Source organism: Mirounga angustirostris, unplaced genomic scaffold, assembly GCF_029215605.1.
Source record: "Mirounga angustirostris isolate CCGP_5_RB_7025 unplaced genomic scaffold, mMirAng1.0.hap1 SCAF_10, whole genome shotgun sequence".
NCBI classification, from domain to species: Eukaryota; Metazoa; Chordata; class Mammalia; order Carnivora; family Phocidae; genus Mirounga; species Mirounga angustirostris.
Window position 1 is genome coordinate 128,265,554 of NW_026991718.1, and position 13,757 is coordinate 128,279,310.

The 13,757-nt window shown below is 51.7% G+C and overlaps 1 protein-coding gene across 8 annotated transcripts in view; it reads right to left on the reverse strand.

Annotated features, from left to right (window-relative positions):
- Nucleotides 1–643: 643 nt before the first annotated feature.
- Nucleotides 644–13,757, reverse strand: part of NFATC2 (nuclear factor of activated T cells 2) — a 158,157-nt gene continuing 145,043 nt past the window's right edge. For 5 of the 8 annotated variants that reach the window (XM_064573361.1, XM_064573363.1, XM_064573362.1 and 2 more), the window contains one exon: nucleotides 644–4,874. In XM_064573361.1, coding sequence (XP_064429431.1) covers nucleotides 4,819–4,874 — 56 coding nt within the window. In that variant the 3' untranslated portion in view covers nucleotides 644–4,818. Of the gene's footprint in view, nucleotides 4,875–11,852; nucleotides 11,941–13,757 lie in introns of all 8 variants that reach the window. The other 3 variants (XM_064573359.1, XM_064573358.1, XM_064573360.1) reach the window with 3 other exon arrangements.

Genomic DNA, 13,757 nt, shown 5'->3' on the forward strand with positions numbered 1-13,757 from the left:
GTGGGGGTGGGGAAGCTGTTGTAAGGAGGAAGCCAGCTGGAAAGTTCTAGTATTTACAATATCTAATTCTGTTGGTGGGTTTGGTAAAAGAGACTTTTTTTTTTTTTTAATTGTGTAAAATGTTCAGGCAAAGAACTGCTTTTCCTTTCAAGTGACCAGCTCAACCCAGCTGGCTCTGAATGCTCTGAAAGCTTCCATGATCTGGCCCAAGGTGGACATTCTAAATCTGGACGTAGATGCTGCTTCTAAACAGGTGTAGAGACCGATTATAGCGGAGCATTTATGATGGGAGAGGGAGAGAAACGGACAAATCCAGGATGACCTCGTGGCTCTGTCGCTTGGGGCAAGTGGCTTCTGAGCCCTAATGTTAGATATGAAACGGAGAGTGTCTACCTCCTAGGACTGAGGCGAGGATTGAAGGCATTCAGGGTATATGTACCCACACCAAAGCTGCTTATATGAACTCAAGCTGTCAAGGGGAAATTTGAGCAGCCTCTCTAGACAAGAAAAGATACAAGGTAGCCACTGCTTTCTTTCAACTGTTTTATTGCTAAACTATCATGATACAAGCCGTATAAAAATACTTTACATATAGCAAAAATAAACTACATTAAACTGGAGATTAAAAACGTTTTGCATAGGAATGTGATGTATTCAAACTTCTTTAACAGTCAAGATTTTCAAAACCTAAGCCTTCCAGCACCACCCTGTTGGAGAACATTCTATTCGTTGGAGAACTCATTAGGGCATTGTCAACATTTTCTCCCCTGTGAGGGCTGTAGAGGCAAAAGGAGTAAGGTTCTTTGACAAGATGCTCGGGATGCTAAGCTTGTCCTAACCACAGCCTCTGTCTGCTTACACCAATCACGATGCTGAAAGGACCTGCTCTGCTGGACACGGCTTTGCATCCAATGCATCCAGTGCATCCAAACCCTGAGCCAGGCAGGTGTTTGGTCTGCATCAAGATGCATCAAGGCCGAGTGTTCAGTGTCTTTTTCCCAGCACCCCATCTCCTTTTCAGAGGGGCTTGCTTAGGGACCATCTCTGAGGGAGGTTAGGAGGTGTTGGGTACCTGCTAAAGGGTTATCCCTCCAAAAAATGGTGCGGGAAAGTTTACCCCAGCTTGTCAAGAACGTCACAACCCCCATGCCTCTTGTAAACGCGAACAAAACCGTTAAGCGGACCTCTGACAGACTTTGAATTCCAAACAATAGAAAGCACTTGGAAAGTGTTTGACATGAAAATAAACACATTCAGCCTTCCCTTTATTTCCAAGTGACAACCAGAACACATCAGCTTCCAATCTGTCTAAATGTGACCGCTCCCACACTGGCCAAGGCTGGCTTCCAGAGACCGACGTCTTGGCTCCTGGATGTAAACAAGAAAGGCCACATCAGTGTTTCCCAGCTTCTAGAAGAAATCAACCCGATTCATCTAGGGTGCGTCTCTGCTGGAAAACTCTGCAGGTCCTTTGAATAATGTGTACGAGGGGTTATCTACCAGGATTTGGTCAGCTCTGTAAACATGAGCCTGCACTGAGGGTTCTATGAACGGGAACATGAACTCTTCCAGAATCCCATTACAACACAGGCAGTTTTGTTTTTAAATCAAAATCACCTCCTAGGCTACTGCTTTGGGGGATCTCAACACTTTACAATTCTCCTCTGTGACCAGACGAAGGCTCAGAGCTGAAGTCCATGTCCTCTTAAGCAACCATGAGAGCGTTCCTTCTTCCACAAAACCATCCCTCTGTCTCCAGAGACGCTCTCTTCTAAGACTCAGGTGGCTGACAGACTCGGAGGTGGGTTTTTGGTTTTTCTTTTGGTTTGGTTTTCGTTTGTTTTGTTTTTTTGCTAGCATGAATCACACAATTTCAAGAATACATCATTTCCCTTAGGGGGGAAAAATCAACAACATATGTAAAAAGAAACACTTGAAAAAGATTTCAACCATTTATAAATAGTTTCTAATTCTAACAGGGGGTGGGGTGTGATATTTTCAGGACAGATAAAAAGCATAAACATACAGATAAGAAAATAAAATTTAATAACCTGCTAATTTGGATCGCTCTTATATATTATCAAGCAGCAGTATTTTTGTACAATACGGGAAGACTTGCAGACTTGGGAGATCTACTACATTCAGCAACACGGGCAGATTCCTGTTGGTCGTGCTACATATTTACCTTGGATGTAGCAAGTGCAAACCTCGACCTGAGATCCTTCGATCACGTGCAACACACACACATCTTTACCACTTAGACATCCTTATTTTTCTCCTTCTCTCAGAGGATCTTATTGCCTCTTCCCAGACTGAAAATATTTCATGAGCAATTCCTCTTGGCAAAATTGCCTCCTGGCATTTGTTACGGACCAAACTTTCTTGATCACTGTCCGTTCCTAATACACATTCTCTCGCCTGTTTCGGTCTCAAAACTAATGCTTTGGTTTCTCTTTCCTTTGTTATTTGGTATAGTTGTTTATGAAAGTGCTTCCTCTAATATCCAGCTAGGAGGTCTTAGAAAAAGCTCGCGTGTGCGTTACACACACACACACACACACGTACGTACAGGAGTCTGAACCTAGCGGGAGGCCCTTTGCCCTGACAGAGATGGAAGATCGATGGAAAACACGTTAGCCCTTGTTCTCCCCATCCAGGCACAACGAAGCAGAGAGACTTTGCTACAATAGCAGGAAGGCACTTGGGTAAAACATTCAGATAACTGAGGAAAGGCCAAATTCCCTCATGTGCAAAAAAAAAAAAAAAAAAAAAGGTTAAGGTTCCCAGCCAGTCAAGTGAGAACAGATCACTAACCAAACACTTTAACTCTTCCCCCCGTGAAGTCAATTTTGCTGGAGAGAAAATCCTTTAGGTAAAGCTGCTGGTACAAGGAATCTTTTTACTAATGAGGGAGAATTTCACATCCCAGAAGCTCTGCAGCAGTAGTCAAGCTCTCACTGGCATGTTGTAGAGAAGAGCATTTTGCCAAACTTTGGGCTTGAAGAGAGGTCCCCAGTTGTTGGGGAAGCTAAATGCTAGGTCTCCACTGAAAGGTCACACCCTGGGCTTTCTCTCCCACTCTCTGGAGCACCAGACCCTCCGGGCCATAGCCGCCAAGCCTCAGGCTCCTGGCCAAGCTGTGGGGAAGATTTAACCTCTGGGTCACCTTGTCAAGGAAGCCAGGACTCAGAAAACCCACAGCGAGCCCTTAACGGCCATGATTCTCTTCCTCGGCTTCTACCTAGCAGAGTTGACTGAGAAATCCCTACGAAGAGCCTTTCGAAGAGGGCCAGGAATATTTACATCCTGTGTGGATTACTGGGGGAAGAAACTAAATGGCTGAAAATGAATCTCTGGCTTGTCCCAGGGTGTCCACAATAAAGGCCAACAGGAACACATCTGTGTGACGGAAAACTCCCCAGCCGAGACCTTTGAGAGTTTTAGGTGTTTGCAGAAACTGCACCAGAGGAGGAAGACTCTTGAGGACTCGGTGTGCACAGTAGAGACACCTGGGCAGAAAACCACCATACGGCCGGTCTGGGCAGAGCTCCTTCCAACGGAGGCAGGCGCGTGGGTAGGTTCTCTTCGAGGCGGATGAAGCAGTTAATGCAGACATGTCTTTTGGGACGGAGGGGCGCTTAAAATGGGTTCAGGTTAAAAACAAACAAACAAAAATCACAACTTTAGGGCCAAAGCCTGAGCTTGTTGTCCCACTCAGAGTCTAGGCCAGAGAGGGAGTTTAACCCTTGTCGTGGGGGAACCCACTTAGAGAAACACTTAGGCCTGCCCATCGATCGCCTCGTTTCCCACTTCACAAAAACACCTGCGCTGTTTACGTGGTTTCTTTTTTTCCTTTGGTTGCTGTAGCTCTTCCAGGATTCCTTCTCAAAATTCAATGCACATGCTTGAGATTCTTCTTCACCAGTTGATGGGAAAGTGCGCCGGCCGCGAGGAAGCAAGCAAGCGAGACTAGCCGAAAGCCATTGGGTTGCAGGCCTGCAGCGGCCGGGTGCTCACGCCGCAGCCTGGGGTCCCTGCCCCAGTCCCGCCGCTCCCTGCAGGGGTGGAGAGCAGCGGGCCCAGAGAGCTTCCCCCTCTCCAGCTGCCTTGGGCCGGCTTTTTGAAGCGGAGACAAAAATAACAAATGTGGACACATGTCATAACTTAACGCTGAGTTTTAACGGGTCATCTTGTGTGGGCCAGACAGTCTTGCTTCAGAATGAGAAAACTGACCAATAAGGCGGGAGCTGTGGCCTGACCGTGGCCGGGACTAGGTGGTCCCTAAGGAGGACGGTCCGGCTTCTGGGTTTTTTTTTCTTCAGCCCGGAAGCCAGGCTCGCTCGGGTCACGTTCCTTGGGTGGCTCTGTTTGAAAACTCCTTTCCTTCAAAAGGTACAGGAGCTGTATCTGTGACCTGGAAAAATGAACGCAGGGCTGGGGTTTAATCACAGGGGCCCACATCTTCCATCCCCCAGCCCAGCCCACGCCCCAAGCTCTGGTCACTCCGTTCTCAGGGCCGATCCAGCGTGCTGTCTTGTGTGTTTGGTCAGCAGGCACTTAAGGTTTTTGGATGGGACACCAGGAAAGTCAACCGAGATGCTCTCTGGGATTTAAAACAAAAATCAAAAGGCAGAGTGTTCTCTCTGGTGTTTACACAGAGAGGTGGCGAGCTCCTTAATCGAGAGTCAGCTTTCTGCCAGGACCTTGTCCCGCGCGTGGCCTCCGGGCCAGGAGATGTACAGTAAAGGAAACAGAAGGTGAGGGCAGTGGAAGGCTCCAAGGGGTCAGATACGGAAGGTGTCTTGCTAATGGCATCTTCTACGTCTGATTTCTGGCGGGAGGTCCTGAAAACTCCTTCCTGATAATTTCATTAACTACAAAAGAACAGAGAAAGAGAAAGAGAGAGAGAGAAGGGGCGAGTGAGCGGGCACCAACAACACAGATCAGCTTAGCTTTCTAGAACCTAAACAATGGGGCTGTCTTGTAAAACACGCTCTTGTTCTACGAAATGTCTTCCTCTGCTCTCTTTTCTGGATGAGACTATTTTGTGCTAGAGGTGTTTGTGAAGGTAACTTTAAAAATCGTGGCAGAAACAGCGCTGGGCCAGAGGGCAGGTGCTAAGGATGCTCTCTCTGCTACCAAACTCCTTCCACTATTATAGCATCCAGAAAATACCTACTACATGACTCAACCATAGTTGACCCACAGAGCGTACAGTTCTCAGAAGAGGGACCTTTCAAAAGAGCACATGGGAATACCTCAAAGACTAACCATCAGTGTAGACAAAATCTCTCTCAGCACAACCAGGAATTCCCCCCACACACTAGTGAAGGATCACACTGTGAGACTTCAGAAGTGGAAAATGTCCTTCGAGGGGGTCTGGAAAATTCGGCCATCCCCTCCCCCAGAAGGACCGTGTAATTCCTAGCAGGGAACCAGGAATGGGATGCCAGCCCCTGGCATCAAGAAGCTGGCTGTCTTCTCCCATCTTGGCCCCTTATCCAGGGCCGTGGTCCCTGTAAGCAAGGCGGTGAGGTCTTTGGGGGGGGGGGGGCGGGTGGCACAAAGGTTTCCTTCGGCTTTCTTGGTAGAAGTTGCTCTCGGTGGCAGCCCAGACCCGAGGCAGAGGGGCACACCCGCCCTAAGGTGTGTATCCACCCCGGTTTGTGCATGGGATGGGTTGACTGGTCCCAGGGGCAGGAGAGGAGGGAGACCCCTTCTGGGTGCCACGGAAGGTCTCCCAAGTTCTCCCACTGTCCTGCCCCAGCCTCCTCATACTGGGTGTTTCATCTTTGCCTTGCCTTTCCACCTCTAACTATTGAGATGTGCTCATCTCAAACTCTCCCCATGTTCAAGCCGAGCCCTCCGAGGTCCAGTGTGCTTTTCCCAGAAACCCCCGCGGGAGGGAGCCCCCCAGCCCCCTAGGAGGAGGAGCACAAACGCCAGTGGCCTTAGAGCAGGCGGCGCGTCTGCTCCTCGGCCCACTCGCTCCAAGGGCGCCGTGACTTTACCTCCCTGGGCCTCGTGCCTTCCACCTCGTGGAGGAGGAAACAAGCGTGTGTCCCGTTCGGTCCCTGGGCGCCACTGAGGTCCGTGCAAGCTCCTCGTGCCCGCCGGGAAACGGTGCTCAGTGGCTGTGGCCTGTGGGGCCGCGAGCGCCAGGCTCTGGTGCGACTGTGCCCGAGGGCTCCGCGCCGGACACCCGCCAAGCACCGCTCTGGGCGGTTCCGACACGAGGGGCAGTTGGGGCGCCGGAGCCCGCTGGCCAGGGTTCGAGTCCCCCCTCTACCGCCTCCTCGCTTGCTGGCCCTTGCCTCAGCCTCCCCATCTGTAAACCGTGCATACAACGGTCCCCGTGCTTCCAGGGGTGCGGAGGAGCCCGGAGAAGACAAGGCTGGCATAGGGCAGCCGTTCGCAGCATGGGGCGCCTTCGATACTCGCCTTCGACGTGCCAAGGGGTGGGTGCGTCTAGGAGCACGGGCGCCTGTGTGAGGGCGTCCATCAGGAGCAACTCCCAGGATGAAGTCATAGTCAGCGGACCGACATCCATTGGGCACTTACTGTATACCAGGCACCAGCCTAGCTGACTCCAAGGGGCCCTCAGGCAGGAACCCCAGGAAGAACGGCCGCCCTAAGACCCGCCCTGGGGCACCCCACCCCCACACCCCCTCCCCCCGCCACCCCCGCCCAGGGCCTGGTCCACCGCGAGGCCTTTGTGCGGCGGGCAGGGAGGCAGCAGGGAAAGCCGAATGCCAGGGTTTGCGGGGGGGAGGGGGGAGCAGCGTGGCTTCACATGGAGCTTTTCAAAGCCCGGATTCTGAAGGGCTTCCTGTTTTCTCAATCTAGGAAACCAGAGGAGTCGATCCTAACGGGAAACTTTCCATCGCCCCGGCTTTCTACAGCTACCTGGGAGGCAGCCATGTGGACACCCCAGCCCTCACTGAAGGCTCGTTTCCCTTCTCAGAAGGCAGAGGCCGGGGCCGGGGAGGGGACGGAAGGTAGGAGCCGCGGCCAGCAGGCCCACGCGGCCTTCCCCTCCTGCTCTCTGAAAGCGACCTCTGGGTCGAAGCTAATAGTGGCATCTGGAAAAGCTCTGGACACTGTACTCAGCCCTTCATGTGGTTGGGGGTGGGGGGCGGGGAGGCGGCTGCGCACTCAGGCCCCCAGGGGAGGCCTCGAACCCCGCAGAAACCTCTCTGGGTAGAGGAACCTTCGCTTGCTGAAACCTCAGAGCATGCTCCCCTGGCTGTGACCAAGGAGAGAGAGTTCGACAGCAGAAGAGCCAGCTGGGCAGCTGCCAGGGCAGTGCAGCCCCACGGGTCTGGGAGCTTGGAGGGTCTCTGCTCCAGCGCTTCCTCCAGAGCTCGGGGTCCTGCCTGTAGGAGGTCTCCCCTTCACAGCCAAAGCTATTGGAAGAGTAAGCGAGGCCACCCTGCCTTCTGAGTCAATTCCCTGGGGCCCACCATGGAACCCCACCCTTGGTCTTGCCCTAGCTTCTGTCCTTTAGGGGGAAGAGGGACTCCAGACTCAGCCCTGTAGCACCTCATTCTCGGGCTTTGGTCTCACTCCCTCGCTCTGCCCCTCTTAAGGTGTCCCTGATGCAAAAACTCTGCTCTGGGCCCCACTTGCTCTCTTCGAGGCCCTGCAAGCTGGTCTGAGCTCCCTGCACCCTCATCTCCCACCGCTGGCTGGCCACGTGGGCTTTCACCTGCACCCCACTAGGCCTCTGCCCTGGCTGCCTCCCCCACCACCTCTAATGCCTTTCTCCTCACTCCTTCACTCAAGGCTCTGCTCCCCCTCCTCCAGGAAGGCTGCCTGGGTGCTCTGCAGTGCAAACCCCAGCCCCACCCAGTCACACTCTCCCTCTGTCTTCTCCAGTCACTGGTTCCTGCAATTGACCAGCTAGTGCTTTGGTTATGTTCTTATTCCCCACTGAATCCTCAGCTTTTAAATAGGGCCTCAGGACCTAGGACATGCTCGTTGACACTTAATGAGAAAAAGGAAGCTCAGCAAGGGGTTAAGTAGCCTCAGGTCCTAGCTCTGATTGAGGTCTGAGTGCCGGGTTGTGGGTCAGCCCTCGACTTCCATTCACTCAGTAAATGTTTGGAGCATCTATCCTATGTCAACCTCTGTATCTTTCTTCCCACCTCTTCTCAAACTGGGCCATGTGCATTTCTCCGAATAGCCCCTCTCCTTGTCCCAACCCTGACTTCCCTCCTGCCCTGTTCCAATGCCACCTGTTCCTGGAAGCCATCTCCCACTCTCACCCTCGGGCCCTCACTCCCTCCAAAAGCGAATATTGAATTCTCGAAATGCTTTGCTTGCAAACTCCTGGACCAGGTTATTTGAGTTACCCGTATCCCTGTGGCGCTATGCATAGCACCATGCACACAGCAGGTGGCTAATGCATGCGTCTCAGCCCCCCACAGGGATCCCACACCATCAGCCTACGTCACTTGGTTTGGGGGAGTGTATTTTCCTCTGTCACCCAATCAACAAGTGGGTTGCCAGTCTATTACTTGTCTGGAGCCTTTTCTCTACAAAAGAATATAAGCCATTCATATTTAATGAAGGCTAACCATGCTCCAAGCACTGTAATAAACGCTAAGTTTTTCTTATACCAAACCTAGTAATACAATCCTTGTTTTATAGATGGAGATAGGCAGTCACCAGCCATACCAGGTGACGGGATCAGAATTTGAACTCAGGGCCCATATATTAACCTGAACACTATATGGCTACACAATTGATAAAGAGACTGTGCTATTAAGTTCAGTAGTCATCACCTTTCCTCCGTAGCCCTGGGGTCCTCAGTGCCTTGTGTGCGTGTCCAGAAAAGGTAAGGACAGCCTCTGCTAAGTTAACAGTGGAGAAGGCCATGTGCTGAGCGGTTAAGGCGGTCACCAAGTATCACTTTCTCAGAACACAATTGAGGCCAATGGTGTTGACTCTACCACAAGAACCCCTGACCTTTTATCACCCTTAGAGCGAGGCACTGTGCTGAAAACACTGATGAATGTGGGTCCCACCTCAGGGTGATTTCTAAGCCTGACACCTGAGGCTGAAACCAGAAAGGAAAAGATTGACAGATATAAATATTATTACAATTATACATTTTTCTCTTTAAAACTCCAAAAAATCAAACTGGTAGCATAACAAAAATATAACTATGCTAATACATGGCTGTAGGCATAAAAAGAATACATGAGGGATCACCAAGGTTTTTTCTACAAAGGGCCAGATAAAAATATTTCCAGCACTATGGGCTAGACGGCCCCTCACTCAACTCCTCAGCTCTGCTGTTGTGAAAGCCACCACAGACCGCATGGGAGCCAGTGGGCATGGCCGTGTGCCAATAAAACTTTATTTGACCATACCAGGCCAGGGGGCCAGATGTGAACAGACCAATTACCAAATGGCCTGAGACTTCGTGTACCAAGCCCTAGTCTATACCAAGGGCAGAGATGAACGGGAAAGCAGTGTTTTTCTTCACCTACTTTTGGGGCATGGCAACTGCAGCGGTCAATGCCTCCTACGAGTGGGGTTCATCAAACAATTCTAGGTGTTTATTTCTAAAAACCTGGGTTTCTGTTAGCATCCCACTCTGCCCTAGGAATTTTCTGATTCACTTGAAGGGCCAGACACTTGCATGCTGACTGCCTTCTTTCAGCTGAGCTCAGAGGTTCTCAAGCTTCACCTTGCGGAAGAATGGCTGCTCAGAGTTGCATAGAGAAAACCACACGGATCTATGGTAGGTGCAAGTTAAAAGTCTGTTAAGAGTCATTTTCACTCTAGGCCTTTCCCCCTTAAGTGCTGACTTTGGAACTTCATCCCCCAAGAAAGCAACAACAGGAAGGAGTGGACAGACCCCATCCTGCTTCTCTCCCAAACCTCAAGCATGTTTTCTAAAATCTGGTTAGATCATGTGAGTGCCCATGAGAGTCTGGGGCCAGCCACAGAGGCCACAGCCAGAAAGACACTCCTCAAGCTTGGATGGGAACGGGGCAGCCTGCATCCTCTAAGGCCAAAGAGGCTAAAGCCAGGAGGGGTGCAGCTCCCCCCCCGTCCCCACTGCCCTTCTCCTCCAGCCCATCCCATCCCATCCCATCCCATCCCACAGGCTTGGGGCGAGAAGGCTGGACCAGAAAGCACGGGAGTGGGCCCTGGGTACTGCCGCCTCTTGTCCCAGCTGCTTGTGGGGAGAGCTGCTCGGACCGCCAAGAGTGAGCACCAGGCCTGTTTTCCTCACTAGCACGTGGAAAGGGGCTAAGAAGGAAAGGTGCCTGGTGGCCTTGGGCCTTCTCCTGTGACTTCAGTATCAAAACTGAAATGATCTGTCCTCTGAGAACAAAACTCTCCCAGGGCTCTGCTTCTTGCTTGCTAAGCAACTTTGCAGCCATTGCTGCCTGCTCTAGGGGCACTTGGGAACAGTGAAGAACTTTCTACAGGGGCCAGGCCAGACGTTAGAGGCTCAGTGAAAAAGACAAAAAAAACCAACCTTGCCAGGCCTGAAGCCCAAAGCGTGGGTGGGGTCTGCAAATTACAAGTTGGTAAATCCCCCTGGGGCCCTGAAGACACCGAGCCAGCTTGCCGAAGGTCCCAGGCCCCCTGTAAGCCAAGTGCTAATACCAGGGAGGGGAGAAACACATTCAAAAGGCCCTTAAGGACTTTGGTTAAGTGGCTTATAGTCTCCGCACGGACATCTCAGCTGCTTGTTTGTCACCCTGACTCGTGGGGAGGGAGTCTGGCACCTGGTGTCCCGCAAATGTGCTCAGGGTAGCGTTGCTTTTGTGGACAGTGTCCGATAGTCCCTGTTGGAGAAGGTGCCAGAGCTGCACCCCCTTCCCCACGGCCCCTTTCGTGCTGCTCCCGGGAAGGGTTGGGATCTCTGCAGAGCCCACCCTCTGGGCAACGTGATTCTGGGATTCCCCGCCCAGGGCCTCTGCAAACGCCCTAAAATTCACCAGTGTGATGCGAACACACTGGGCCTGGCCTTGATGGAATGAGCCCCCTTTCTCTGACAAAGGGGCCATTTAAAAGCCATAGCCCAGGGAGCCGGGGAGAGGTCAGGAGGCCTCTAACCGCCCCCCACCCCCACCCCAGACCACTGGCTGACTTCGGGGGAGGGCTCACCACACTTGGGCCACTGCGAGCGTGGATTCTAAGCAGAACGTCAGAGGCTCCGGGAATTGAGGTGCAGAAGAGCCAAAGCCTCGCTGACCCACAGGTGCCTCCTGAGCCCTGCGCTGTGGAGTCTGCCGTAGCTCCCGGGCTCTTGTCTGCAGGCCCAGAATCCAGAATCCAGAGTCCATGGAGGGAGGTCTAATGCTTGAGGCTAGCTCAGGGGCACTGCTGAGCTCGATGGGAAAGCCAGCTCTACCCTGAACCAAGCACAGCGGACTTCAAGAGTAGCTTCCCAGCTCTCCTGCTCTGCCTGCCTTCTCTCATTCCCCAGTGCAGAGCGCCCCACCTCCAGCAGAGTCTTACTTAACCGTATACACCGAGCAAAGTTGCACAAAACCAAAAGGGAGCTGGTCCACTGCAGAGCAGGACTTTTCAAATGTAGGAACGTGACCTAGCTGCGCTCTTCCTGGGAGGGGGGACCTCTGGGAGAACATGCAAATTTCCAGAGCCTCATCCCCACCTCCCCACCCCAACCTTGATGCTCTAACCTCCCAGTCTCAGGGATGTCCCCCAGGGATGTCCCCTTACAGAGCGGTGGGGTCCAGCCCTTAAGAGCAGGAAGTGGTGTCTGTGAGGACGGTTGGAAAAGTTTTCTTCTACTACAAGTAATTCAAGTTAAGGAAACACACAGCTGGAAAACAAAAGGAGAAGCAGAAGATGTCAATTACCTTTAACTTTGATTTCTCGGATCAAAGATCACAGTCATTCTGTTTCATAATATGTTTTGTATCCAGCTAAGGTGTGTGTCTATCAGCTCTGAAAAAGATTTGCAAAACCATTTTTGAGAAGAAAAAAAAAAATCACCTTTGACCTCTATTATGCTTCCAATTCACGTTAACATCATCCATTTAATGAGTATCATCCCTTAGCCGAGGGCCACTCAGAACCCAGGACAGAACTGAACCCTCTGGCTGGAGTTTAAGCCCACATTCTGTATCACCTTAACAACTGTGCCAGAATTAACCCCAAACCAGTGTTAACGGTCCCTGAGAGGAGGGACTTGGTGCAAAGAAATGAGGGTCTCTGAGCTCAAAGTGCATCAGCAAGGTTTTGGTGGGTTTTCTTTTTTTCTAAGCTACGGGAAACAGCCCTGCCGCCTATATGTCCTGGAGCTGCAAATCAGGGCCAACCAAAGAGAGAACATTTTACAATGCTAGCTTCTGCAGTCAGAGAAAAATCAGCATTTCATGAAAAATCTACCCAAAAGTCATCCTGCTTCAGGCTTTTATATATGCTGAATTTGAACCCTGTTACCTTCTTACATGTGCTATAACCTCAGTGCGCATGCAAATTCATGAGACCGACGAAGAGAGAAAGTTACTGTTTTTATAGCTCCTACCCAGTCCGAGCACTGAAGGCCCTTAAAAAGGACTCGTGAGCAGTCTACATTACAAGCCATTGTCTTAGGTCACGTTTTCTCTTCAAGTTCAATAGCCACACGCTCCCCTCTCCAGCCATATCATGTCAAAGTTTTCAAACCACTTGTTCTCACGATCCCCTTTAAATGGCCAAAGTCAAAGGCCAGGGTCCATTTTGAGGGCCTGAAATTAGAAACCATTCCTGGGATTCATTTCTTACAGGGAGTGATCCAACTTTTACTAGATGCAGCTTTATCAGCATCGGTAGGTAAACCAGGATGCTCTTGAAGGAAAGCACGGACTCCCTGAAATGTCCCCTTCAAGGCGGAGAACACTGCAGCGTGAGAGCTTTCCAGCTTTCCAGCCTGTGCAATTACAGGCCTGAACTCCCCAGCGCTGGGTTCCAACAAGCGTGGTTTGGCTGGGGTTAGGCTCAGGACAAAACAATCAGCTCACCTCTCCTCCTTTGCAAACACAGCTTGGACCATGCATTTCAGGCCATCTCCTGAAGCAAAAAGGCCCACTCCCCCAAATTCCGGATGCCTGTTGCCCTATAGCAGCTTCCTCACTCTACTTCCCTCTCTCTACTCCACACGGGCTTATTCTAAACCCAAGAGCACAAGGCACTATCAGACCGTTCCCCCGGGGCCTTAAAAATACCACCTGTATCCTGACAAACTAATGTTTTCAGCCCCAGACCTCACCCTTGAACTTCAGACTCAGACATCTAACTGCCCACTGGGCATCTCAAACTGAACACGGCTGAAGTCCTTGCTCCCCCCGCCACGGCCCCCCTAAACAGTAGCCCTGTACCACCTGTTCCCACCATAGGAAACCGGCTCCCTTCTTCCGGTTGTTCAGGCCAATCTTGGTCGCAGCCCACTTCCCTCCATATGCAAATGCTTCTGGATTTACCCTTAAAATATATCCGGAAACCAGCAGCCTCTACTGCCTCCTGTCTCGATCACTGCATTGGCCCCTCCCCTGTCTCCCTGGCCCTGTGCTGGGACCCCTGGTCTCTGCCCAACAGCAGGTGGGCCTGTTGGCCTCCAAGGGACAGCAATCGGCTCAGTGGTTACTCCCGGAAAAACCAGGTCCAAGGTGCCCTCAGGGCCAGGATGTGTTCCCTCTGTCCACCTACAGCCATTCAAATCGCCCTGAGGAGGCTTCGGGGGTCATGTACAGGTCCAAGGTCACATGCTTGGAGCAGTGAGC